Source organism: Manacus vitellinus, unplaced genomic scaffold, assembly GCF_001715985.3.
Source record: "Manacus vitellinus isolate BGI_N305 unplaced genomic scaffold, ASM171598v3 scaffold_0_pilon, whole genome shotgun sequence".
NCBI lineage: Eukaryota > Metazoa > Chordata > Aves > Passeriformes > Pipridae > Manacus > Manacus vitellinus.
Genome location: NW_021938789.1, coordinates 30,378,233 through 30,404,694, shown reverse-complemented (window position 1 = coordinate 30,404,694; position 26,462 = coordinate 30,378,233). Strand labels below are relative to the sequence as shown.

Below are 26,462 nucleotides of genomic sequence, written 5' to 3'. Positions count from 1 at the left end.
GTCTACTTTAATTTAAAATATGTGAATATATAATCTATTTATTGTTTTATTATTGATTTCTGTTTTCCAGTAGAAAATCCAAGACATAGTGCATTTAAATTGCTGCTAAAAGTATTTCAGATTTATGATTTTAAAGCTTATTAATGTAAATTCATATCAGAGTTCAAATCTGTTCTTTGAGTAGGTTACTGTAGTGTTGAGTAAATTTTAGCACAGAACACATTGGACTTATATGTGTTCAGATTCTGTATTTTTTATTTCAACTGTGCCTTCTGTCATGGCTTGGATGACTTATATTTCTCACTGGTTTGATGAAGATGATTGGTATGAAGGACAACGACGAGTAAGAATTGTTTAAATTAAAATTTTTCTCTTTTACTGCTTTTATATTTTTCTCCTTTAAGCTGCTGTTTATTATATCGATAGTATCAAAAAATAATATTTGCATTGTGGTACTCACAAGGGATTTTTAGTAGTTTTAATGAGGTCTTGAATCCTGGGTAAAGCACATCCAAAATGAGATTTTTGAAAATTAATGTTGCTAGCTGGATAAAAGGTACTGGAAGTTTGATGGCCACCTACTTGCATTTTTAGGTTGCATAATTTAATGAGTAATTCTTTAATATGCAATGAGATGGAAATCAAACATTTAATTTTATTGTATTAGAGGAATCAATATAGCATGCATGGAGTAAACTAAAGTAGTTATAAGCAGTAATTAAGTAAAACAAAAATATTTGGGAGATATTAAATGTGTCTAGTTGTACCTTGGATAGCTGTACGTTTTTATTAACATGTTTCTGAGGAGGGGGAGTTGTTACTATAGCAACATTTGCAGGATATCTTTGATTTTTTTTTTTAATGTTTATTAACTGCATGCCTTAGGCAAGCTTAATCTGCAGCTGCTTTCATAGGTTTATGGTAGGAAGTGAATATAAGTCTCATATATTTCACTGTGTTAAGCTCCTTTATGGAACCATTATTTCTGTGATTTCTTTTTCTTGTTTCCATACAATATCGTCAACTAACAAATTGGAATGCAGGAGATGCTACTGAAACATAAGCAGCTGCTTTCATTGTATTATTGTGTATTACTTGATAATGCCAGTTATATGCTTGTAAGTATAAAAAACCGGCAGATTTTAATACTGTTTCACTGTTCTCTTTTTATATATCACTCGTGATGTGAATGTTTCAGATGTGGAGTTACCTTTTAATAGCTGTCATCAGAGATTCAGGTGTGAGATGTGCCAAGAGGTAACTTTATCTGACATCAGAACTACCTTGGCAATTTGTATACAGAAAAGCAATCTTCTGGTGATTGGAGTAGTTCCAGATTGGAAGATGAGAACAAAATCTTATGGAAACTCTTAGATGCTTCATAGTGAGATCAGACATGGTTGTATATATCTCTTTGTATTACAGACAGTATCTGCAAACTAGATTTCTGATACCATATGATTAACCAATACTCTGTAGATGATGCTAGATGTGTTTCGTATTCATTAGGTGTGTAGTTTAGCATTGCTGATGATGTATTGTTAGAACTGTTAGCATTTCTGCATGCTTTGTTTTGAACCCAAGTATTGGCCTTTAGATTATTTTGTTAAAGTTGCACAATAAAGGATATTGTAGTTAAATGTACAAGTAGTGTAGTCAAGACAGTCAAAAACACTCCTCTGTAAGGCTTGTTCTAAGTTATGGTTTTTTAATGTTGTTTACCTTAGATTTTCTAAGCAGGGTATCTATCTTGGATTAATGTATTTGGGTTTTATTTCAAATGTTTGTTTCTGTGAAATACAATCTTAGGCTGTGATTTCAAGTTTCAAACTTCTGAGAAAGGTCCACAACTACTTCCCTTGTGAAGCCAAGAGATCCTGTGGTTAAAGAAATTCTGGTAGTGATTTGGGTCCAAGTTTATTGTGGAGGTTTAAAATGGCTATGAACACTAGTAGAACACTTGTTCATTTAAAATGAGCTTTTAAATCAAAGTATTCTTTTCCTAGTCATTGTCTGGATAACGGAATGCACGCATTTTGAACACTTGCTAGGTTACCATAGGCTAGGAAATGTCATCTGCAATTCTGGTTGCAAGAGTCTAGCCAAGGCTTCTGGTGTTTTTGAAGAATCTTGTTGAAGTTCAAAGCTTTGTCCAAGGCACCCTCTTCCTGCCTCTGGTTAATCTTCTGATTCTCTGGGAGCTGTAGGTGGCCTGTGTGCGATGAATTGTATACAAAAGTGGAAAAAACTTTCCCGGTTTTTGCAGAGAAGTGTACAAATTGTCTGTACTGCTTAAGGGCAAACTAGCAACCAATCTGGTGCTTTAGCAAGTAGTAGACTACTTTGGTTAAATTCTGCTGGAGAGTATGTCAGGCTGCATTTCTGTGTTGAGCAGTACATGTGTAAACCTATATAATTATTCTACATTGTTTTACATTGTGACTGTCATTATTAATATAGTCAGACTTAGCTCATCTTTTACCCAGAAGCAGTTTCTTGAAGTAGTGTGTATCATCTCAATCAGACTATGTAGAGACCTACACTAGTAACTGCAGTTGGGTAGATCACATCAAGAACTGAAAATTCATTAGCATTTTGCAGCATTCCAAAGTAGGAAGAATTTTTTTTATTTTGTCAAAATTTTCACGGTATAAGTTTTCTATTAGCTTTTAAGCTTCATATATACCAGAATATTTCCAGTTCTCCATTATTTCATGGGTCTGGACAAATTATGAGAATTTAATTTCTTAACATGGCTGTAATGTGCTTGGTGGAAGAATTATTTATGTTTAATTATGAATATGTTATTAATGAATTAATTATGTTTATGTTATTACATGAGACTCAATGCTATTGAGGCAGGCATTGTCAGGCAGAAGTTGTTTACTGCTGTGTCTTGCAGACATGCCAAGATTTCTTGGTAGCCTTGAAGAACTTCATGCTTTTAGCAAACTTAAATGATTTTGCTTCAAACTGGTCCCATTTGATATGGTAATGAATTTGAAACTCTGTGGTTCCTAGGTCACATTTTCATCCTCAGTGGATTTTCCCTCAAAGATGGGTAAATATACCCAATATCTTAGGGAGACATCACTTTGGTATCACTAAAGATCTTTTTGATTATTACATTATCATTGGCATGCTGACAAAAATATTGTTACGTGAGGACAGTAGTTACAGGAGCATCAGCATGCTTTCCACATAAGAAAAGATGCAAACTTAATGGGAAGATAGTGACCATAGGATGAACAGAAGCAGAGGACACTGGCACTTCACTGTATACAGCTGTTAAGAAACTAGGGGTTTGTATACACAGAAGCATATTGATTAAAATAAGGCTATTGTATATCCACATTTGTATGCGTGCTGTACTGCATGGGGACTCATTTGGACAGGTCATACACCACATGGACCATAATCAAAGCATATGTAAGCATCTGTTATTGGTTGTGCTTGATGGTTATAAAGTTACGGATACTTAAAACATGCAAGCACATGTATTGATAATGGAAGAGTGTTAAGTGATGGGTTTAAAGAGCTGTTATTATTCTACAAGTGTCATTGTAGTACAATTGGGAAATACAACAAGCAATGAAATACACTGAGTAGCTGAAGCAGAGAAGCAGGAGTTAGGTTAAAATTAAAATGGTGCCTTTTAAAGAGCTGCAGTTGCCAGGCTACTGACACTGCCGTTTTGTGTGTGGTGCGACACAATGCTCAGTCTTTTCTCCTGTATCCTGTAGTAACTGCATTATTCTGTGAACATCAAGGTTTAGTTCCTTCATCTGTCAAGTAGAGTGATTTCGTTCTACAACCAGAATAATATTTTCCGTTTTTGGGAGCAGCAAGGTATTGGAATGAACATGGAAATGCTAAAGTGGTTTACAAACAATGACACCTATGCTAAGGTAGGGATTATTAGGCATTTATCTTCAAGCTGTTAATATAAAGCCATGGCTCTATATATAGTCCATTCAGTTGTTATTTTTCAATATTTATGATATACAAAATTTAAGTTTATTGTGGTTGGTTGGTTTTTTCTTTTTTTTCTATATTTAGCAACAGAAGAGGGCTTAGAGTGTTCCTGCTTCTGCCAATTGAAAAGAAAGGTTTTTGTTGTCCTCCCTCTTTATTTCATCTCCTTGGAAACTGTGGGCATCATCTGATAGCTTTCCCGGTGTGGTATACGTTTTTTACATGCACAGGGTTTTTTTCAGTGTATATTTAGAGTTCAGTATAATTACTTGTACATCCCTTATTTCAAAATAAAATGCTTTTTTAGAAAGTATGAAAAATGTATAAAAATGCACCATGTGTGAAATCATACCTATATATATTCAGTTATGCTGCCCTTTTTTGTCTTTTTACTCAGGCTGTTCTGATGAATGCTGCTTTCTCCCTTCTATAAGTATGCTTAACAGAAATCTATAACGTCCGAAAAGATCTGCAGGAAACTGCTTTAATGCATGATACTTACAGGAGACTAAGTTAGTATGCCATACAACTGTCATTTCTTCCAGATACTATTGTACTGAATTTCAAAGCAAATTCTTCCCTTTGTAAAATGGTATATAGCTCATTAGAAGGAGCAGGAAATAATAACAAGTTTAAAACAACAAATATTAGTAAATAAAGTGTACATTCCTTTCTGTAATACAGCTCAGAATATTTTATGCATGTAACTTCTTTATATATACCTGAATAGGAAAAATCTAGTTGAAAAATCAAATTTTAAGAACACTTATTAAGCACAAATTCTTAAATCAGTGAAAGAATGGTATTGTACAGAGCAGCATTTTTCATCTAAAATTCAAAAATTTCATCTATTAACAGGATTTTTTAAATACAGATTACTGCAGAATCCTACAAGACACATGTATTGTTACTCTGAAATAAACACTTGTTGAATTGCTTTAGCACCTGTAAGATTCTTGTCTTTCAACATCATAGTCTCAGCTCTTTAACCTAAAGAAGTCATCCTACATGTAATGTTTTTCTACATAATGTCCCCCAGTCCAATAATATATTCACAGCATAAATGTGGCCCCAAATGAGACATTCTGTTACTAAGTAACATGTTGATATTATCATGAATCAAATGTGGGCTAGGTAGATAATTGGTCTGGCTCAACAAGGTGTTCTTACGTTTTTATGTTAAAAACAGTTGTCTCACTCAGAGCAAGATGGTAGTATGAAATTTGTTTTGGATGTTGAAGGCATAGTTTGCTGTACAGTAATGTTACACTAAGCTTTGCCTTTGTTTTTTCACAGCTTACTTCAACTTTTTGTTAAACAGTAATTATTAAGAAAATTTAGAAAGCTTCCCATAAAGGATGATGATAATATGTACTGCATAGTTGTTCTATGCAAGTGGCTCGAAGACCTTTGTACAAATGTTGCTTTAACTTAAAACAAAACTGTTAGCATATGGTTTATTTTGTCTGGCTGTCAGTGGGAGATGAATGGGAGAGCAGAGAGGGCATTAAACATAATAGAAAGTATTGAACCAGAATGCAGAAGAAAATGGGAATGATGAACAGTTTCAGCTAGTACACATCAAGAACTATTCAAGTTTTCATTCGCTGCTTCCCCTCCCCGGCCGCTTCTTTTTCCTTCCAAATGGATTGTTGTGAATGGTATTCAATACCCTTTCTTCTGTAGCACTGAAGCCTCTAAACGTCTGCTTGACTTTATTTTGAATACATTCTTTTGTATCTCAAGCTAGTTATATTTTTAAGGTAGATATTATGGGAACAAAGAAGTATTATTCTCTTCTTTAAAATTCTGTCTTCTTGTAGTCTAATGAATTTCTGTTTTAAAGGCAAAAATGTCACAGGTTAAACAAGTGGGACTTTTAGCTGCTGGATGTCAACCATGGAACAAGGATATATGTGCTGCTAGTGGGGACAGATTTGCCTACTGTGCTACCCTTGCTATTTATATTTATCAGGTAAGATTATCCTTGTTTATCAGAATAGTTATGTTTTTACATTGTTGTTGATCTCACTTTGAACCCTTTTAATAAATGTTTCTGCAATTCTTTTGGAAGTATGGTAGGTGCTTAGAAGATGTCTATGTAAAGCTCAGTCTTCCATTCAAGATAGCCCTAAAGTTGTATATGTCAAGAGTTATTTGTAAAAGCCAGGCTCACAATCCAGCAAACACTTGAGATGAATGAAGTGCAGCAACAGTAAAATATGTTCTGAGAGAGAAATGAAGCAATTCTGTGGTTTCATTTGAAGCTGTAGTACAAAAATAGTCCTGTGCACAGTGGATCAAACTGCTTCAAAGTTGTGGATTCCAGAGTTGTGGCCCACCTTTATTTGATTTGGAACTTAAACTGCTCAGGACTGTGGTCTTCTGAAGTTTGTGGTTACTAAAAAATAGAAATGCTGTGATGTGGAATTTTCAGAATGAGAAATATGTAAGGAAATAAAGGATACACTTACTTTAACTTCAAGAGTTATACTGCTTGTAGGATTAAAATAAACAAAATTTCCTGTGTCATGTTTGGGCATGTGATTTTTTTTTTCTCTTTTTAGTTTTTAACTGTATGAAAAAATGAGTATGATTAAAAAAATGAGAAGGATTTCAAACTCATTTTCGTATTCTATCCTGTTTAACTCTTTGGAGATTACTAAATGGTTGTTACCATGCCTATAAATAAAGCATTTTAGGATTGTTTGAATAAAGTTATTAATGAAATTTAATAGTTTATAAGAGACAAGAGAATAGACTGTTAATACCGATTGAGCTAATTGGATATTTGACAACTTTTCTATCAAATATATGAGAATTTAATTTATTCAGATGTGAGGCGCTGACAATTGTTAAATCCACTATAAGTTCATCTGTAAGTCTAATACTGTTATATGAACTAATCTCCAACCCAATAGTACGTAAAGTGAGTTTACAAAAAATGTATGTCTAAAATGCCTTTTATTATTTGTTTAGCTGGATCACCGATACAATGAGTTCAAGCTCCATGCAATTATGTCTGAGCATAAGAAGACAATCACAGCCATATCCTGGTGTCCCCACAACCCTGACGTGTTTGCAAGTGCCAGTGCAGATAGTTTAGTGATTATTTGGAATGTGAATGAACAGAAAGTTGTGGCCAAGCTGGACAATACAAAAGGTATTTCAGACAAGGAGATATTTGATCCATACAGCTTTTTAATCCACGGTTACGAGAAATACTTGATACAGTGAAAACTCTAAGCAGTTGTTAGGCCAGAGGTTTAACAATTGCCCAAAACAATATTCTTGACAGATTTGTTGCAATCAGTTTTAGAAAGTAATGATAGTGTGAATGAATTGCTGTGAACCATCTTGTAAGTGGTAAAGAAAGAGGTTATTCTTTTTTTCTAAAGTACTTGAACAATTCAAGAATTAACTTTGTTAGTGATTTCTTATTGAGCAGGAAAAGAAAACCAGCACAGTATTTTCATCTGTATAAAAGGATAAATAATTACGTTTTTAAACTTGTGTGTTTTCATGATAACTTTACCTAAGTGAAAGCAAATAAAATGTAGTCTTAACAGATTCAAGTATAAATTATAGTGAATTTGAAAATCAGCTTTTGTTTAAATACCCTAAAACTTGTCTACCTGAATCTTCTCTCAGGACTTGAAATTGCTGATTTGGACATTGTGTTACAGGTCTAGGGGGTTAAACATCTGTGTCTGCAATTACCTCTCTCTACCCAGCTCTGATTTATTCCCAGGACCTGTATTTCTGTTCTTACAGTCAATTTCATCAGGTGTTCTTGACTCTTACATTTACATTCTTGGGAAATGAGTGCAACCTAAGAACAGTCAGAATCTCAGGATCTATTAAGCCATTTTGGGACTCCCTATTCTGTTCTCTCCTGAGCATTTTAGGATACCTCTGAAAACCTTGTACATCTTGCATATCCTGCAAAAGGAAAACCCAGACTGATTTCATCTATTCTAAAAGAAATATTGTATCAGTTTATGCATTAATATAAAAGCAGATACTTATTTTTCAATACATTGCTTGTTTAAAAATCTACTTCAGCCAATGACTACACATGAAAGAAGTGTTATTATTTTTATTTTAATCTTTTTAAAAACTAATTTACTTTTAGGATAATGTGTTTAAACTTCCTATTAATGCCTCTTTTACATTGACATGCCATGTGAAAATGCCTCTTTGACGTTGCCATGTGAAAATATGTAAATACAATTTTAAATTTTCAGCTTGAGGAGTTTTTCTTACCATCATTTATTCCTTCAGGCAGACATTTTTAAGCTATGGAGATAATGAGGGTTGGAGATGTTAAGGTCAAAATTTCTAAACTGGAATGCCTACAGTTAGGTGTAAGGCAACTGAATTAGAACTGTCACATATCCAGAAGGAAGCTGTCAAGAGTTCCCTTAGATTACAGAGCTGGCTTTCCAATTTTTTCACAAATATCTGTCTCTGTTATATTTATCTCTGAATTTCATTGCAAAAATAGGCATTTTGAGGTTCTCAATATTTTACTAGCTTAGTAGCAAATAGCTTACAGTAAAACGTAGTGGTGAATGGGATTCTGAATGAATGAAAGTATTGTTTACAGGATCAGGCTTATCCTCTTTCATAAGTGTGATTCTCTTTAACACTAATGAAGTACAAATACCATAAAATATAGTCCATCAAGTAGTATTAAAGTAATTTGGGAAATAATTTTACTTCGTGCCTATGGAAATGTGTAATTTACTTTTACAGCATGAGATGTTCATACCGTTGTCTAAATTTCAGTCTAGTAATTTTTATGTAGAACAATTATTTCTACAATTTTTCAAGAAAATTGCTGATTGTGCGTTAAGGAATACTATACTGAATTTCATATCCTGGTTCTTATCAGGTTTACCTGTATGTTTCAGGAATTCCTTCATCACTTAGCTGGTGTTGGAATGCAGGTGATGCAGTTGCATTTGTGTCCCATAGAGGGCCGTTGTACATTTGGACTATCTCAGGACCTGACAGCGGGGTAACTGTACATAGAGAAGCACATAGTTTCTTGTCAGATATCAGTCTGTTTAGATGGCATCCAAAGAAAAAAGGAAAAGTGGTGTTTGGACATACTGATGGAAGCCTATCTATTTTTCAGCCAGGTAAAAACTGATACGGTAAAATATTTATTTTTGATATATATATCACTTGTTTCTGTATATGTGTGTAATTCTGCACCTCTTTAATAAATATTTTATAATGTGGGTACATACATAGTATTCCTACTCCTCCCATATCACAAAAATATGTTTTCTTAGTTGTACAATGCAGAGCATTTTCTTTACATCTCCTTCATTACATTCTTGTAATTAAGCCAATGACATTGAAGCCATCATAATGATTTCGAAAGGATGCAGACCAGTATTAGTTTCCTTTTAACTTGCTTTCTTTATACTACTAGAAAAAGACAAAGAATTTGTTTGGGTGAAAACATAGATGTGTTTGAGAATAGATCATGAAAATTTTGGTGAACAGATAAATTCATTAAAATACGTTTCAAAACTAGGTAATACTGAAAAATAGATTGTAACAGAATAATAAAATAGAAGTACCATTACTGTGATTACACTTTAAATGTAAATTCCTTTAATATGTGTCTTAACATTCAGATATAATTGAAAACATAGGCTTATCCAAGTTAGCTGTTTTATTAACTGTGGGTTTCTAGTTTACAGTTTATAGTCAAAAGTTGTCTAACTTTTTTAACTCGTGGCTTCTAAAAAGTAGCAATACACTGAAGAAAGTGAAATCAGTAGGGTGAATATAGGCCTTCTGTTTAAAAAAAAGAAAGTGGAGGGGCAGACATGGGTGACACAAAGAATTGGTACTTTAACAGTAAAGAATAGAGAGCTAACTTTTTTGCTTTGAGATTGAAGTTCAGCCCTCATCTACCTCATGTAAAATGTGTTGTCATTGGATCCGAGCTTAGTTTGTCACCAAGTGAAATAAATTTAACAAAATTCCTATTCCTTACTTTTAAAGGTTTCAGTCTTTTTGTAGATATCCTACAAAATGCTATCGTGAGAGAACCTGAACATCCACAAGTTCTGGTTGATTGCTTCAAAGTTCAGTGTGATTGACTCGCTGAAGGGTCTAGTATTTCTATTTTAGTGTGACTCATTGCTGCATAATTAGGAGACTGCATTTTTTTTAAATTATTGTTACCTACTTGGGTTTTTCTCTCATGGCTGTATTTTCTTTTTTATTAACTCTAGACTATCCATTAATGTAGCAGAACATGTAGTGCAAAGAAAAAATATGCAACAATTAGTACCTAATTTTTAGAGGAGTACAATGCAGTCATATAGAACCAAATATTCTGTACTACTTTACCTTTCATTTGTTCTCAAAATAAGCCCAGCTTGTTTAAATGACCTGTGACTCAGCTGCATCATCTATAGTGCTGATATCTTCTCTTAACGAAAATTAAAATTTAAGTTAGGGTTTTCAGGAGGGCTCCTTTTGGATTCTTTTGTGAAGCACAGGTAAAACTGAATAACTCCTAGATATTCATACTCTCTCCCAGCAGTTGATTGTGCTTTCTTGAGACTGAAGTGTTTGAACATGGCTGGCTTTGATCATTCAAAGACTTTTTGCTTTTAGTTCTTGTATAGCTAACAAAAAATGACAGTTCTGCTTTTTCATTTCAGTGTTGTTTTCAGTCAACCAAAAAGTTGAACTGAAGTGTAAGGAGAGAATATTGTTTAAAAAAGTGAGAATCCTAAAATTTTTGGCAAATTAAAGCAGTTATCTGATCATATTTCTGATATTATTCCCAAGGATTGAGAAAACCAAAGAAAAAAAAGTGGAACAGAGAAATTGGTTTGTTGTGTTAGTTGTTGTGCAATCTTAAATTATTTTCCCCATTTCTGGTAACTGATTTTATAAAGTTACCTGATACAGAATGTGCACCAACAACATTTTCCCTAGAAAATCATGGTGAGAGCTGTTTTAGTATTCAGAATGTTCCCTAGTGAACAAAAGCTTTTCAGCTTTTATTTAGCCTGTATCAGAATAGGCTTTGTTCTACATCAATTATTAAGGAATATTGGTAGGTCCTGACAGTTATCATAATATGAAAAATTAATTGTAGTCTCCAGTACCAAAATTGAAAATTAGATAGAAGCTGAATAATGGAAGATGTCAATCCCTTATTTATAGAAAAGAGGTACAAAATTAGTTTGTTTTTTTTTTTTTAGTACAAGATCACAACTTCAAAAATACAGCTCTATTTCATTTGGACTGGACACAGAACTAAGATCCATCTCTTTGTAAAAATAAAAAGTGGGAAATAAATATGTTAAAAAAGTATGGTTCTTGATACTATGGATCATCAAGTGAAACATGTCTTCTTTTTTGCAGGTGTCAAATTGAGATACTTAATGGCCTGTTTTGGCTACAGAATCTATAAATGCTTCATAATTGCACACAGTTTTGTGGAAGAAAAAATCTAAAGGCAGTTGTTTATAAAAACTTTTTTGACTGCCACAGTTTTGTTCTAGTTCATACTACCTTTATTTTGCCTGTATTTGCTGTGGTGTGCAGATTTACTTACACTCAAATGACTGTATTTCAGGCTGTGCTGTAGGCCTTTACTCCTGGAAATTTTTAGAACAAGGTATATAATTTACCATACTTTCTTATAAAATTATGTTAATAAGCCTGGCAGCTGTTTCTATTTTCTGCTTTATTAAAAATAAAGTTGGATCTAATGGAACCAGAACTGCTTTAAGTCAAATACTGCAAAGCCAGCTTCATTAATTTTGCTGGTACAGCCAGTAGAGCAAGATAGTGAAAATTTCAGGGAGAGATAAAGAATTATGTTTGTGAACCTTGTAACTATTGAAAGGATATACTTAATTTCATTTTTAAATAATCTGTTTTCTTGTGCACTTACAGGTTCTAAAAATCAGAAACATGTCTTAAGACCAGAGTCTCTTGAAGGAACAGATGAAGAGGATCCAGTTACAGCACTGGAGTGGGACCCTTTGTCAACTGACTACCTTCTTGTTGCTAATTTACATAATGGTATTCGACTAGTTGATTCTGAATCTCTGTCCTGTATCACAACTTTTAGTTTTCCCAGTGCAGCAGCATCTGTTCAGTGTTTAGCCTGGGTTTCCAGTGCACCTGGAATGTTTATAACTGGAGGTAAGACTTTTATTTCCTGACTTATATAAAGGTAATAAATACAGGACTTAATCTTCAAAATTGATACTCCAAGTGTGATCTTTTTTTTTCTTAACATTTCTACAAATGAAAACATACAAGACACCAATATAAAACTAGAAAATAATAGAAAACTGCACTGAGCAGTTTTTACTTGTTTTAAATTTGTTGTTACATAAGCGACTTTCTGCTTTTTTTAATACTAAATAATACTTTTCTCATGCACACTTTTGCAACAAATATATGAGTTACTTTGGGAATAGGAATAAAAATGTGTTATACTAATGGATGTCACTTTGAAGATTTATAAATTAAGAAAAAAGAAAAGAATGTTTGTTTCCTACACCATAGACCTTACTGCTCAAGTTGAGCTAATGAATAAGGAAACTGAAACAGCGAGAATATTTTATGAAAAAGGTTCCATAGAATTTATCTATGTTTAAATAGCTAATATTAATAATTATTGTTGTTAATGTGATATTCCCACAGAGGTAAATGGAAGATAAATAGAATATTACCATGGAGGTTCCACTAGATGGTCTCCACAGGTCCCTTTCAACCCTAATTATTCTGTGATTCTATAGAGATGACAGTGTCTGCTTATAAAATTCTTCTTAGGATTTTAAGTTTAATTCATTGTTGCATTTTTGCATAAATCAATCCTTAAACCACATATCTCTGTGTCCTGTTTTGGTTTTTTTGTTTTTGGTTTTTTTTAAATTTCAGATTCTCAGGTTGGTGTGTTACGTGTTTGGAATGTTTCACGTACAACACCTATAGATAATTTTAAATTGAAGCAAACGGGTTTCCATGGTTTGCATGTGCTAAGTTCTCCTCCAAAGAAAAAGTGTAAGTGTAATTTTGATTGTTATTCATTGTAATGGCTGCCAGTTAAGAAAATCTTGTTTATGAGTTTTGTTATGTCCAAGTCAATCCTTAAGTTTGGACAGCTCTGTAGTTCTTAATTAAACCAAGTACCCTCTACTGCTGGTGGACTAGACAAATGCATAAAGGATCAAACACTTTATAAGATCCTTCTTTAGCAGGCCAGGCTTCATACAGGAATTCTCCATTTCTTTATTTTTAAATCTCATTGGAATACAAAGCATTTTACTCTTTATAATTGTTACTTATTATTGAAATAAGAAATAATCTTCTCTATTTCTGTCTTTTGCTTTATTTTGTTAAGCACGTTCATCACAGTATCCTACTAAAAATCATCATACATCTTCAACAAGTGAGGCTGTTCCTCCTCCAACTTTAACCCAAAACCAAGCATTTTCTCTTCCTCCTGGTCACACCGTCTGTTGTTTTATGGATGGTGGAGTGGGGCTTTACGACATGGGAGCCAAAAAGTGGGATTTCCTTAGAGATTTGGTATGGTTCATCTGTCTTTGAAATGAGAGTTTATTTGGCTTACACACTTTCTTCTAACAGGAAAAAAATGGGGAATGAAGTCTTCACAGCAGTTTCTATCAAAAAGACTCTAAATTTCTAGGAAACAAATGACAGTTCTGAAATTGGAAATAGTTCTTTATTGCAAAGGACTGAATCCTGTTGGCAGTATTCTGGCAGTTTGTTTTCATCCAGAAATAAAGATTTAAGGACTTGTGGGTTTTTTTGTGGTTTGGGTTTTTTTTTTTAACTAAAATTTTAATTTGATGGCCTTCTCAGAAGGGCTGGAGGGTTTTCTATAATTCAGAAAAAGGATTCTAGTCAAATCAGAGGGATATATGGTGAGTTCACTCAGTTTAAAATTACAAAGACTGAATTATGAAATTTTTGTTGAAGCTGAAATTCAGAATTGGGTTTATCCCATATTAGATGAGCCTCTTCTTCACAGGGCGCTTGGTTATTCTTAAGGATTTGTCTCTTTTCCTCTTTACAAGTTCCCTTTTCATTTGGAAAAAACCCAAACAATTTTCAGCTGTAATGATGTATGTGTTTGAATAGAGGCTATTGGCTGCTGTTATTTTTCCATTTTTAATGGGTTTGGTCCTATAAAGCAACTGAGGCTTAAAAAAAATTCTTGCATATTAACCATGTTTCATATATTTGCCAACTTAAATTCTACAAGTGCATGTCTTAGAAAACAAGCAACTGACATGTGGAGTTTCTAATGGATTGAAATTTAAACTACAATAGACCATAGACTGCATCTAGAAAGACAGAAAATTCAGTGGGATACTAGACAACTTGTAGAACATGTTTAACATACAGAGCTTTATTTTGCAGTCACATAGTTTATAACAAAAGGGCAACATTAATTCTGTTTTAAAAAATTAACTATTTTTTTCTTTTTTTGCTTTGTTTTTTTTTTTACTCTGTTTTTTAGCAACTCAGTTCCAACAGAAATTGTTAACAAATTTCTGGCATTGTGTGTCCTGTTGTTTCAGGAAATAATTTTTCTGTCTTTAATAATGATCTCTGAAAGAGAGTACTGTTATAGTCTAAGCTATTTTATGACTTTTAATTTTGACTTATAAGCCATAATATGCAGGTTTTTTGGAACTCTTAATTGACCTGACAGGTCAATTAAATACAGTGTATTTTAGAGTTTGATCTAGAGTTGGTCTTATTAAAAAATCAAATGTAATAAAAATGGATTAAATATTTGTTTCATTTAAGGGACATGTTGAGACCATCTTTGATTGCAAATTCAAACCTGATAACCCTGATCTTCTTGCTACAGCTTCATTTGATGGCACAATAAAAGTTTGGGACATTAATACTTTATCAGCGGTTTATACATCTCCTGGTAATGAGGGGGTTATTTATTCCATTTCTTGGGCTCCAGGTAAGAATATTTTGCTTTATGTCTGAATGTTCTTTGAATTAGCATTGAGTGTAGAATTTGTCATATAAAAGTATTCGTTTTAGATAGAAGGGTATCTTATAAGGTTTAAACAAAACTAAATTATATATGAAACCAGTAGAATTCAATGCTTCAGACCTTTCTGAGGCTTTATCTTATGAGTAATGATCCCAGTATTTCTCAGTCAGAAAGGAGGAAGGAAAATCTCTAGAGCCTTTCTAACATTGCATTACACAAATGTCGAAAAGGCTTTCTTTGCATGGGAAGCAGCTACTTAAAGTTCATATTATATTTTGTGCTAAAAAGTGGAACATACATATTTAGTTCTTTCTCTTCCTTCTTTGTGTAGGATTCTAATCATCGAAGAGCTCTGCTTTTACCTAATTAGAATAGGAAGTGCCTTTTCTGCAAGGCATCTACTTTTTCTTAGAGAAATCACTGAAGTCAGTGGGAACTTTTCTTTTCTTTTCAAAACTGTGCTGCAACACTCTTCAGTGTACCTACTACTAATAGTTACTAATGTCAATAGTTAATGATAGGTTGACTTTCTTGTGTTCTGTTTCACTGGACAGGAGATGTGCTTTTTAAAAAATCTAAGTAATTCATCTCACTGCTGTTCTCTCCTGGGCTTTTAAACTCTAAGAAATAATACCTGACAGGAAAAGAAATACTGTGATGGGAAGCTTAATGTACTTTGCATATGTGAAATGAATTTGGACTTTTTTCATTTCAGAGAGTGTCTTACAGATAATTTGTCTTGCTATATGTAAATTATGGCAGTATGAAATATGGTGTTTATGTTTACTTATTTTGTTTTGAAGTTTAAATTCAGTTTGTAGTAGTATCTCAAACTGAGGGAATAGTTTGTTCACTGAAGGGGGCTGGTTTTCTTAAAACCAAAAAAAAAAAAAAAACCAAAAAACCCAAAACAAAATTAAAAAAACCACAAAACTAATTGGAAGCACGTGCTTTGACTCCATTCCTTATCAACCTGTCCAAAAGCTCATGTCCCTCCTGGCCAGAGCTTTTGCCGCTTCTTTCACATCCCTTACTCTTAGACATTTCCTCTCTGCCTTGTACTTTATCCCTAATATATAATCCAGTACATATCACCATTTGTATTTGGTCTCAGAAGGTCTTTGGGAAAAGTGATTACTCTTTTTTCTTTTTTTCCCCCTTTTCTCATTCTCCTGCCTGAATCTCTTCCCATTTTATATATTTACCATGCTATACTCCTGCATAGATTGTCTTTTCTGCCTCCGAAACTTGGAATAAAATAACAGTCAAAACTTTCCTATAAATGTGCCATTTATGAAAAGTATAGCTATATTGGGATAGAGAGTCACTGTGGTGAGGAGAATTTGATGGCTTTTAGATTAGGCCTGAATTCAGTTTTCAGGTTCTCGCTGTGGAGTTACGTACTCAGATTTTTCACCCTGTAGAGTGTAGTTACAGATTCAGGCACATTCTTAGGGGGTTGCATGCTGCAGTGGTGCAAGATTAAGGAAAAAACTACTGTTAGATGTTCTGTCACATTTTTATGATTTATCTTAGTACATAGGGAAGTACATCTTCCTTTAAAGGAAAGTGTCCTAGTTGCTACAACTTTAAGGTTGAAACATTGAGATCGTATCTGTTTTCTAGTTTGAGTCATATGCATCATGGTCACTATGTTTTTAAGGGCAAGACTTTCAGCAGGCATTGAGAATACTTTTTACAGCTATACAACTTCTGTTTTGCCTTTCCTCAAAACAGGAATGTAAAAAACACGTCAGGCTTTTTCTGAAATTGATGTTTGTGACTTAGTAGCAAATGCTGGCCTTAAACTATGGAGAATTCATGTTTATGTGCCATTGATGTCTCCTGTTGATATTTCATTTCTTCAATTTAAAGTATAAACACAAACAATATTGTGATCTTATAATTATCGTGACACTTTACAAATATCTCTCTTTATAGGAGATCTGAACTGCATAGCAGGGGCAACATCCAGAAATGGTGCCTTCATCTGGGATGTTCGAAAAGGCAAAATGATAACCAGATTCAGTGAGGTAAGATGAGATTATTCTTTTTGTCTATATAAAATGTAAATTAGTCATTTCCTCTAGTGTCAATAAATAGATGGGTCAAAGTTCATATGTTTTTTAAAGGTGCTAGAATATAAAAATCTATAGAATTACGTGGGTGCCAGTTTACCTGTGTGGCAGAAGTATTTTATTTCCTCAGACTGGATTTGTGACATGAGAATGATGAAGCACCACATGGTCTCCATTATATTAAAATTGGTCCTGTAGGGATACACAGCAAAAGCAATGCTGATTCCTTCTTAAATGTGTCAATGTATATGGACATATAGACTTGGCATCAAAATGCAAATTGTGTTCTGTATTTTTAAACATAAGGCTTTCAGGCTCCATTTTGCAGCACACTAAACAGTATGCCTCATTTAGAATCTTGCCTTGTATTACCTGAAATCTATCCAGGCATTTTTAAGTCCTGAAACAGTAGCATAATTTTTATTGGCATAAAGGAGCTGTTGTAATACTATGTCGTAGTATTCTACTCTATTTTGTGTATTCTTAGTATATAGCTGTAATCTTCAGATATGCAGACATAATTAACTGTGGTGTCTGCATCAGTGTACAAGGGATGCTTTTTAAGAAGAGAGGTGTGGGGAGAGGCATGAGCAGAAAACAAATACATTCAGGAGTTCTGGGAGTCTAACACTGATCTTTGCATTTGTGCTACTAAGCATCTTTTATGTAGTGCTGATCCTGATACACACCCCATTTAAGTTTTCACATACCACAATTTTTCATGCCCACTCACTTCATTATTTCAATAAGTAACTAACCTTATTCAGAATCATAGAATGAGTAAGGTTGGAAAAGGACCACAATGTCTGTCATCTAGTCCAACCTCTCTGCTCAAGTAGGGTTGTCCTGGAGCACATTACACAGGTTGTGTCCAGATGGTTCTTGAATATCTCCAGTGAGGGAGACTCCACAACCTCTCTGGGCCATCTGTTCTAGTGCTTGGTCACCCACACAGGAAAGCTTTTCCTCGTATTCAAGTGGAACTTCCTGTTCATCAGTTTATGCCTGTTGCCTCTCGTCCTATTGCTTAGCACCACTTAGAAGAGCCTGGCTTCACCCTCTTGACACCCTCACTTCAGATATTTGTATACATTGATGCAGTTCTCTCTGAGTCATGTCTTCTCAAGGCTGAACAGGCCCAGATCTCTCAGCCTTTCCTCATAAGAGAGGTCCCTTAATCATCTTTGTTGCCCTCCCCTGGACCTGCTCCAAGTGCTCCATGACTCTCTTGTACTGAGAAGCTCAGAACTTGACACAGCACTCCAGATGTGGCCTCACTAGGGCTGACTAGAGAAGCAGGATCACCTTCTTCAACCTGCTGGCAATGCTTTTCCTGATGCATCCCAGGATACCACTGGCCTTCCTGACCACAAGGGCACATTCCTGGCTCATGGACAGCTTGTTATCCACCAGGACCCCCAGGTCTTTCTCTGCAGAGCTGCTTTCCAGCAGGTCAGCCCCCAGCCAATACTGGTGCATGGAGTTATTCTTCCCCAGGTGCAGGACCCTGCTTTGCCCATGTTGAACTTTAGTAGATTCTTCTCTGCCCATCTTTCCAGCCTATTGAGGTCCCTCTGAAGGGCTATACCACACCCTGGGGTATTGGCCACTCCACCCAGCTTTGCAGCATCAGTGAACTTGCTGAGGAGGTATCTGCTCCTTCATCCAAGTCATTGATGAATAAGTTAAACAATAGTGGGGCCAGTATTGAAACTTGGGGGACACCACTAGTGGCAGGCCTACAAGTAGACCCTGTGCCACTAATTACAACCCTCTGAGATCTGCAGTTTAGCCAGTTCTCAACCCACCTCACTGTCCACTCATCCAGTCCACACTTACTGAGTTTGTCTCTGAGAATGTTGTGAGAGACAGTGTTGAAAGCCTTGCTGAAGTTGAGGTAGACAATATGCACTGCTGTGCCCGCATCCATCTGGGCAGTTGTTTCATTGTAGAAGGCAATCAAGTTGTTAAAGCATGATTTCCCTTTAATGAATCCATGCTGACTTCTCCTGATCACTTTCTTGTCAGCCATGTGGATAGAGGTGGCCCACAGAATGAGGTGAGGCTAATTAGCTGATAGTTCCCTGGATCCTCCTTCTTTTCCTTTTTGAAGACCCGGGTGACATTTACTTTCTTCCAGTCCTCTGCCAGCACCTCTCCTGATAGCCACAACTTTTCAGAGATGATCGTGAGTGGCCTCACTGTGGTGTCCACCAACTCTCTCAGGACTTGCAGTTGCATTCTGTCAGGGTACTTGGACTTGTGTATGTCAAGTTAGTCTAGGTTATCTAACCCAATTCTACTCAACCAAGGGAAAGCCTTTCTTGCAACGTTCTTTTGGGCTGGTCCCTTGGGTCAGAGATTCCCGAGGGCTGGTCTTGTCAGTGAAGGCTGATGCAAACAAGGTATTCAATATCTCTGCCTTCTCTGTGTCCTCTGTTACCAGTTTCTCCCCTCCATTTAGTAATGGGCCTACATTATCCTTTGATTTCCTTTTGTTATTGATTGTTATTTAAAGAAGCCCTTGTTGTTTTCCTTGACATCCTTGGTCATATTTAGTTCCAGATGGCCCTTGGCCTTCCTTATGTCATTTCTACTTACTTATTCATTCCAAGTGACCTGACCCTGCTTACATCTCCCGTGTATTTCCTGCTTATGCTTGAGTAATGACAGGAGTTCTTTGTTCATCCACGCAGGTCTCTTGCCCCCTTTACCCCATTTCTTGCTCATTGGAATGCATCATTCTTGAGCCTGGAGGAAGTGATCCTTGAATATCAACCAGATCTCTTGGACCCCTCTTTTCTGCAGGGCCTGTTCCCATGGGATTTTTCAAAGAAAATCCCTGAAGAGGCAATAGTTAGCTCTCATGAAGTCTATGGCTGTATCTTACTTGCTGCCCTGCTTCTTCCTTGCCTGATAGTGAACTCCGCAATCTTGTGGTCACTATAGCCAAGGCTGCCCCCAACCTTAACATACCCTTCAAGGCCTTCCCTGTTTCTTAGTATTAGCACACCATTCTTTGTGGGATCCTCCACTACCTGTGACAGGAAGTTGCCATCAACACTTCAGGAACCTCCTGGACTGTTTGTGCTTTGCTGTGTTGCTTCTTCAGCAGATGTTGGGTTAGTAGAAGTCCCCCAGAAGAACCAGGGTCCGTGACTTTGAGACTGCTTCTAGCTGCCTGTAGAAGGCTTTATCTACTTCCTCCTCCTGATCAGATGGCCTGCAGCAAGCTACCACAACAGTGTCACCCTTACTAGTCTCTCTTTCATTCTAATCCATAAGCTCTCGACTTGCACATCATCCACCCCAAGACAGAGTTTGATACATTCTAAGTGTTGTCTCACACAGGGGGCAATTCCACCACTGTGCATTCCTGGTCTGTCTTTCCAAAACATTGTGTAGCCCTTCATGACAACATTCCAGTCATGCAAGCTATCCCCTATGTCTCCATAATTTCAGTGAGGTCAGAGGGCTGTGACTGCTCACAGATCTCTAGTTCAGCCTGTTTGTTCCTCGTACTTTGTGTGGTGGTGTACAGGCACTTTACAGAGTATTTGATTGTGTCAGTATCCCTGTGGGGGTGCAGAGGGACATCCTATAGTCCTGTCTAGTGGTTATGCCTTTGGCTGCTTGTGCTAGCTCCAGATATTCTCTCTTGGGCCTCCTTATACTAGGTGGTTGCTGTTGCTCTCCCCTTCCCTACACCTTCTCTTTGGCAAGCCTGTCCCTGTCCTCTTTCCAATCTAGTTTAAAGCTCTCTCAATGAGCCCCGCTAACTCCTGAGCTAAGATCTGTTTTCCTCTTTGAGACAGGTGGACCCCATTTGTTGCCAGCAGGCTTGATATTGTATAAACTGACCCATGATCAAAAACCCCAAAATTCTGCTGGTAACACAAGTCTCAAAGCCAGATGTTCATCTGGCATGATTTTCCTCTTTCTTTTCCCATCACTCCCTGCAACTGGCAGGACAAAGAGAACACAACTTGTGCTTCAAATCCCTTGTGCAGTTGTCCAAAGGCCCAGAGGTCCCTCTTGATTGCTCATAGCGTTCTTTATTTAAGCTTCAGGTTTATAGAGTTATAGATTGCTTATTCTTCAGCTTGACCCAGTTTTGCCTCTTGGATCCTGGCAAGTATAGCAGTTTTACTGTCCATCTCCGTAGTCCTAATTTTTTGGACTTGAGTTTTCAAAAATCCCAGATGTATTGGGTACTCACTATAGTGTGGTTTTGTACAGTATACTTTACTGGGAGAAAAGGGCTGAAGCCCATAGTAGAATAAAATAAAATAAGAGTCAATAGATGAGAGAAAAAGGGGTGAATTATTTCTTATTGATAGGTATTTTGCATTTTTTGAAGCATGGAAAGAATGGAATCTTCTGCATTGCCTGGAGCCATAAAGATTCCAAAAGAATAGCAACCTGCAGCAGTGATGGATTTTGGTGAGTGTTATTGGAAGAAAAAAAAAATTGCTAAATGCACTTCTCAAGTCTGTACATTTTGACAGTACTGTCAGTGATTGATGTTAAAACTTTTCTTACTGGACAAAACTAGAATTATATTAGTCTTCTGTACTTCTTAGGGTATGTTTTTCATGATGTTAAGAAGAAGATAAAGGAAACTTTTTCAAAAGGAGTAGTGTTTAAGGCACTCTGATAGTGAAACTGAATTTTTATTTTATTTAGCCAAGAATATCCTATCATTCTTGTCTGCAGGGGACACTTTTCAAAAGCTATCCAACCATATTTGTTTTAATTTTTAAAATTTTAAAGTTTGTTCTTTCAAGGACTAGAAAGCACTAGTTTAGAACAAAGTAATTACAATTGTACTATTATGGGAGTATAATACCTTATTTCTAAAAACGTGTGAATGTCCATTGAGACCAATTTTGCATATATTATGTTCTAGTACATTTTAAAAATCCTTCTTCATTAGTTTCCTCTGCTACCTGTGTCATTCCAGCTCAAACATAATGGGCATAAATTTTTGAAAACAATCAACTTTTTCTTTTTTTTTTTTTTTTAGTTCCTTAAGAGATCTATTTGTACCTTAAAACCATAACTACAACTTTGATTAAGGGCTATGAGGATCTTTTCAAGAAGGAGGTACTACAGTGGATATCTTCATAGGCCTTCTGAAGGAACATGGACACTGAAGTCTAGTTAGATGTTTTCTTGGAAAATACACAGTTAGCCTTGTAGTTGAGGGGCTGATATTGTTTATGGCTATTTCTCATATTCTTTCTGTATATCTTTTTGCTACCTGGCTTATTCGCACAAAATAAACCTTAATTTTGGATAACCTCCTCAAAATGTTTTTTTTCCTTATTATTTTGCATTATAATTGGTTTCAGTATTATTCGAACCATTGATGGCAATGTTCTTCACAAGTATAAACATCCAGCTGCAGTGTTCGGCTGTGATTGGAGTCAAAACAACAAGTAAGTAAAAAATAACCCAAAGAATTGACAATATTTACTATTTAAATTGATTACCAGTAAAGAAACACAAGGTTATTAGAATGTGATTTTCACTGTGGTAGTAAACCACTAAAATTATCTGTTCCACAGTAGGATATGCCTGTAGCAGCTCTATATTCCCAGTAGTGTATCTCATTGACCACCATGAACTTCCTTAATTTTCAAAGGAAGATCTTTTCATATTGATGAGAGAAAAAAAATTCTCTAGCTGAATATATAGTGGGGGGAAAAAAACAGACATTCAATACCAGGAAAAAGGGGTTTATATTGGCTTCCTTGTAATGACTACTAAGCTGAAAATGTAGTAGGCAACTAAATGCACTATGATATATATTAATTTTGCAGATAATTCCTAATAATGACATAAGAACTTTCTGTCTAATTTAGTATATTTAATTGGATTATCAATAGTTACTTTGTCTCTTGAAGAGACAAAGAAGAAGCAAAAATATGCTGTTTTTTGAAGTAAATTGCAAATTACACATCATATGTATTTTTAAATTAAAAAAGCATTGATCATCTCTCTGACTAAAGATTTTACTGTTTATATTTTGCAGAGATATGATAGCTACTGGTTGTGAGGATAAAAATGTTCGTGTTTACTACTTGGCAACCAGCTCTGATCAGCCACTGAAAGTTTTCACAGGGCATACTGCAAAGGTGTTTCATGTACGGTGGTCTCCTCTGAGAGAAGGAATCCTCTGCAGTGGCTCTGATGATGGGTGTGTATTTCTGAACTATTGGAAAACTTAAAACCTCAAGCAGAACTACTCAAGAAACTCAAAATATTTACTTGTACTAGTGTTTGCACCTTCAAAAACTTCATGAATACCTAATAATCTAAATCTCTGCCTTGTTCAAATACAGGCTGTAGCTTTGCTGTTAGCTTTATGTAGTATTTGGGCAGCAGGATCATTAAGATTGTCACAGCTGCTGTAGCAGTGCAACCTTTCCGAATGCTTTCCCAAGAGTAGGATCAGTGACTGATACTGTTACTCTGAGGAATAATACAAGGAGGACACCACAGTGACTGATGTTTTTTCAAAAATATACTTAAGTATAGTCTGCAGAAATTTTTAATGAGTGCTAGATACTTCTGTTTTGTTGTTTTGATGACATCTTTTTTGAGGGAAAGCACAGCAGTCCTCAGTAAGCGAGATGAAGGATTTTCTGGTTCTAAGCCACTTCCCTGCAGACTATACAAGATATTTTTGTAAAAGATCTCAAGTTTGGAGTATTGACTTCTATTGCTTTCCCCATTAGAGGTTTATGCTTGAAGCAAAATCTGTTAGTTCATAGTGTAGTGATTCATGACAGAAAACAACTTCACAGCAAACTTCTTGACAGCAAAATACATTGAACAGGAGTGGCCCTAGAATTGAACCTTGAGGAGCACTGCTGATGACCAGTTGCTAACCAGATGTAGCCCCATTCATGACAATTCTTTGAGCCCTGATGTTCAGCCAGTCTTTCACCCAGTGCACCATGAACCTGCTTATCCCACCATTGTCCAGAAGGATGCTGTCAGGTACAGTATCTGAACTCTTACTAAAAATTGAGAGAAACTACATCCAGCACCTTCACTTCATCCACTGGGCAGGTGACCTTGTCATAGAAGGATACCTGATTAGTTAACCAGGACTTTCCCTTTTTGAACCCATGTTAACTGTGCCTGTGCCTGATGATTGAGTTATTCTTTAAATGCCTTTCCATAATACCTAGTATAGTCTTCACAATTTTTTCCAGGAACTGAGCTTAGACTAGCAGATCTGTAATTTCTTGGGTCTGTTAGAGGGCTGTTGAAGCCATAGGAAAGATAAATTTTACAGTTTTGCTTTTCTTTAGTTCTTTTTCCTCTTGAGAGTCCTAACAGAAAAATTTACTGCATATGCAGACATATGGCCAACTTCTTTTCTCTCACTGATATGTAAGTGACGGGTGGCTGTCAGCTTTTGCAAGATTATGTGGTCAATGGAATAGTTTCTTACCCTGGTGAATGGTCTTTGGTGTACTTTGTATGCCATTGTAAACTTGAAGGGCATTGGCTCCACCCTCTCCTATTTCAGCTTCTATAAATATATTGCAAATAAATATTCTGATAAATTTGAGGCTTAGAATGTTGCTGAAGTAGAGAGATAATGGTATTTTTATAGGTGATTTGATGAACATTGGTCTTTTTTATCCTGTTTCAGTACTGTTCGAATATGGGATTATACACAGGACGCTTGTATAAATGTTCTTAGTGGACACACAGCTCCAGTACGGGGGCTGATGTGGAATCCTGAAATTCCTTACCTTCTAATATCTGGCAGTTGGGACTATACAATTCGAGTCTGGGACACAAGAGATGGAACGTGTTTGGACACAGTTTATGATCATGGTGCAGATGTATATGGTAATATTTTTTAATTTGGTTTTATTTCTGTATTTAAATGCATTCTAATATATTTTAAATTTTATAAAATAATTTAATCAAATGGGTTATTAGATAAACTTTTTTGACTGCATTTTTAAATGCCCTCTCTGCTAGGATTAACATGTCATCCTAGTCGTCCATTTACTATGGCATCCTGCTCTCGTGATTCCACTGTGAGACTCTGGTCATTGACACCTCTTATAAACCCTCTACCAATAAGTATCTTAGCAGATAGATGTTGGGATGATATTATCGGCAATACAGGTAAGTAAATTGTGTATACCATTGTTCTAATTTTCTTTATATCACTATTCTTCTTTTTTCTTTCGTTGTTTTTTTTTTTTTTTTTAATTTTCTTGTATAAATCTTTGTGTGTGTTAGATCGTGCTGTGGAATCTGGTGCTCCTCCTTTGCTGTGTGGTAAAGTTTCCAGGGATATTAAACAGGAATTGGAAAAATTGTCAGGAAATCCTCGAGGAAAAAAACTAAGGTGGTTTTCAGAATGTTTTTCAGTAAGTATTCTGTAAACCTAAGTATGTTGTCAATGTGCATGACTTGCTCTTCTGAGGTCAGTCTCCAAAACTGAAATTTCTTCCTTCTTTACAATTTTTTTCTCTCTTTTTTAAGGGACCTTAGAAAATATGTAGAAATCAGTTCTGTTTCTTAGCAGTTCTGCATATAAAAATGTCCATGACTTAATTGTTTGTCAGTTGTGAGCACCAGTTTTTTGCAAAGTGAAATTAGTGGGATAATTTAATTTTCTATAGGAAAGGTGTAATCTGACAAGAATTTGCTATTGAAGAAAATGAAAATAAGTGTTTTATCAAACTACATTAGAGTTTTTAATTTTGATTTATCAAAGGGACACCCTCATTACTCGTAAGGTTTGAACTGCCCAAGTGTTTTTGCCCAAACCACAGGATTACATTCTGGCAGCCGTAGATCTAGATGACCGATGCCCCGGTATCCATTTGTTTCCTTTGCTCCACAGCATAGTAATATTTCCTATAAATCACTGCAGCCTCTCAGTGCAGTTGAGTTAAAAATATAAACTACTGGATCCCTGTGACCGTTTAGCTGCACAGGGGCTGAACTTGGGGTAGAACAAGGACAAAAATTACCTGGAACTACAGATTGTGTCACGCACTGTTGTAATTTAAGTCAGGATTCTGATCTATAAAGATCTAGTTCATCCAAAATATTTGTTATGATTTCTAGCTAGATTGAAGTGTATGATTTTGAAATGCTGAAACAATCTTCCTCAATTTGGAACCTGGACATTTTATATTTTCTAAAAATATATTTTATGGAATTCCTTGTTTCACAGAAGCTATACATTTTGATATCCCATGTTGATTTGAGAGTAAAACTGTTATAAGAGTACTAAAATTTTCCAAGAACAAAAGCTTTTTTTATCAGCTATACTCAGTGCTTTTTGAGTCCAGAAAATGAGATATTGTGCTACA

The 26,462-nt window shown here is 35.5% G+C and overlaps 1 protein-coding gene across 2 annotated transcripts in view; it reads left to right on the top strand.

Moving 5' to 3' along the window:
* Positions 1 to 225: 225 nt before the first annotated feature.
* The window catches only part of WDR17 (WD repeat domain 17), a 45,585-nt gene continuing 19,348 nt past the window's right edge, over positions 226 to 26,462 (top strand). Inside the window, exons 1-15 of one of the 2 annotated variants that reach the window (XM_018070702.3) lie at positions 226 to 343; positions 5,822 to 5,950; positions 6,955 to 7,138; positions 8,892 to 9,122; positions 11,920 to 12,171; positions 12,916 to 13,038; positions 13,379 to 13,566; positions 14,818 to 14,986; positions 16,964 to 17,055; positions 21,461 to 21,543; positions 22,455 to 22,541; positions 23,138 to 23,302; positions 24,773 to 24,975; positions 25,111 to 25,260; positions 25,378 to 25,508. In XM_018070702.3, coding sequence (XP_017926191.2) covers positions 233 to 343; positions 5,822 to 5,950; positions 6,955 to 7,138; positions 8,892 to 9,122; positions 11,920 to 12,171; positions 12,916 to 13,038; positions 13,379 to 13,566; positions 14,818 to 14,986; positions 16,964 to 17,055; positions 21,461 to 21,543; positions 22,455 to 22,541; positions 23,138 to 23,302; positions 24,773 to 24,975; positions 25,111 to 25,260; positions 25,378 to 25,508 — 2,298 coding nt within the window. In that variant the 5' untranslated portion in view covers positions 226 to 232. Of the gene's footprint in view, positions 344 to 5,745; positions 5,951 to 6,954; positions 7,139 to 8,891; positions 9,123 to 11,919; positions 12,172 to 12,915; positions 13,039 to 13,378; positions 13,567 to 14,817; positions 14,987 to 16,963; positions 17,056 to 21,460; positions 21,544 to 22,454; positions 22,542 to 23,137; positions 23,303 to 24,772; positions 24,976 to 25,110; positions 25,261 to 25,377; positions 25,509 to 26,462 lie in introns of those variants that run through there. The other variant, XM_018070710.3, reaches the window with a different exon arrangement.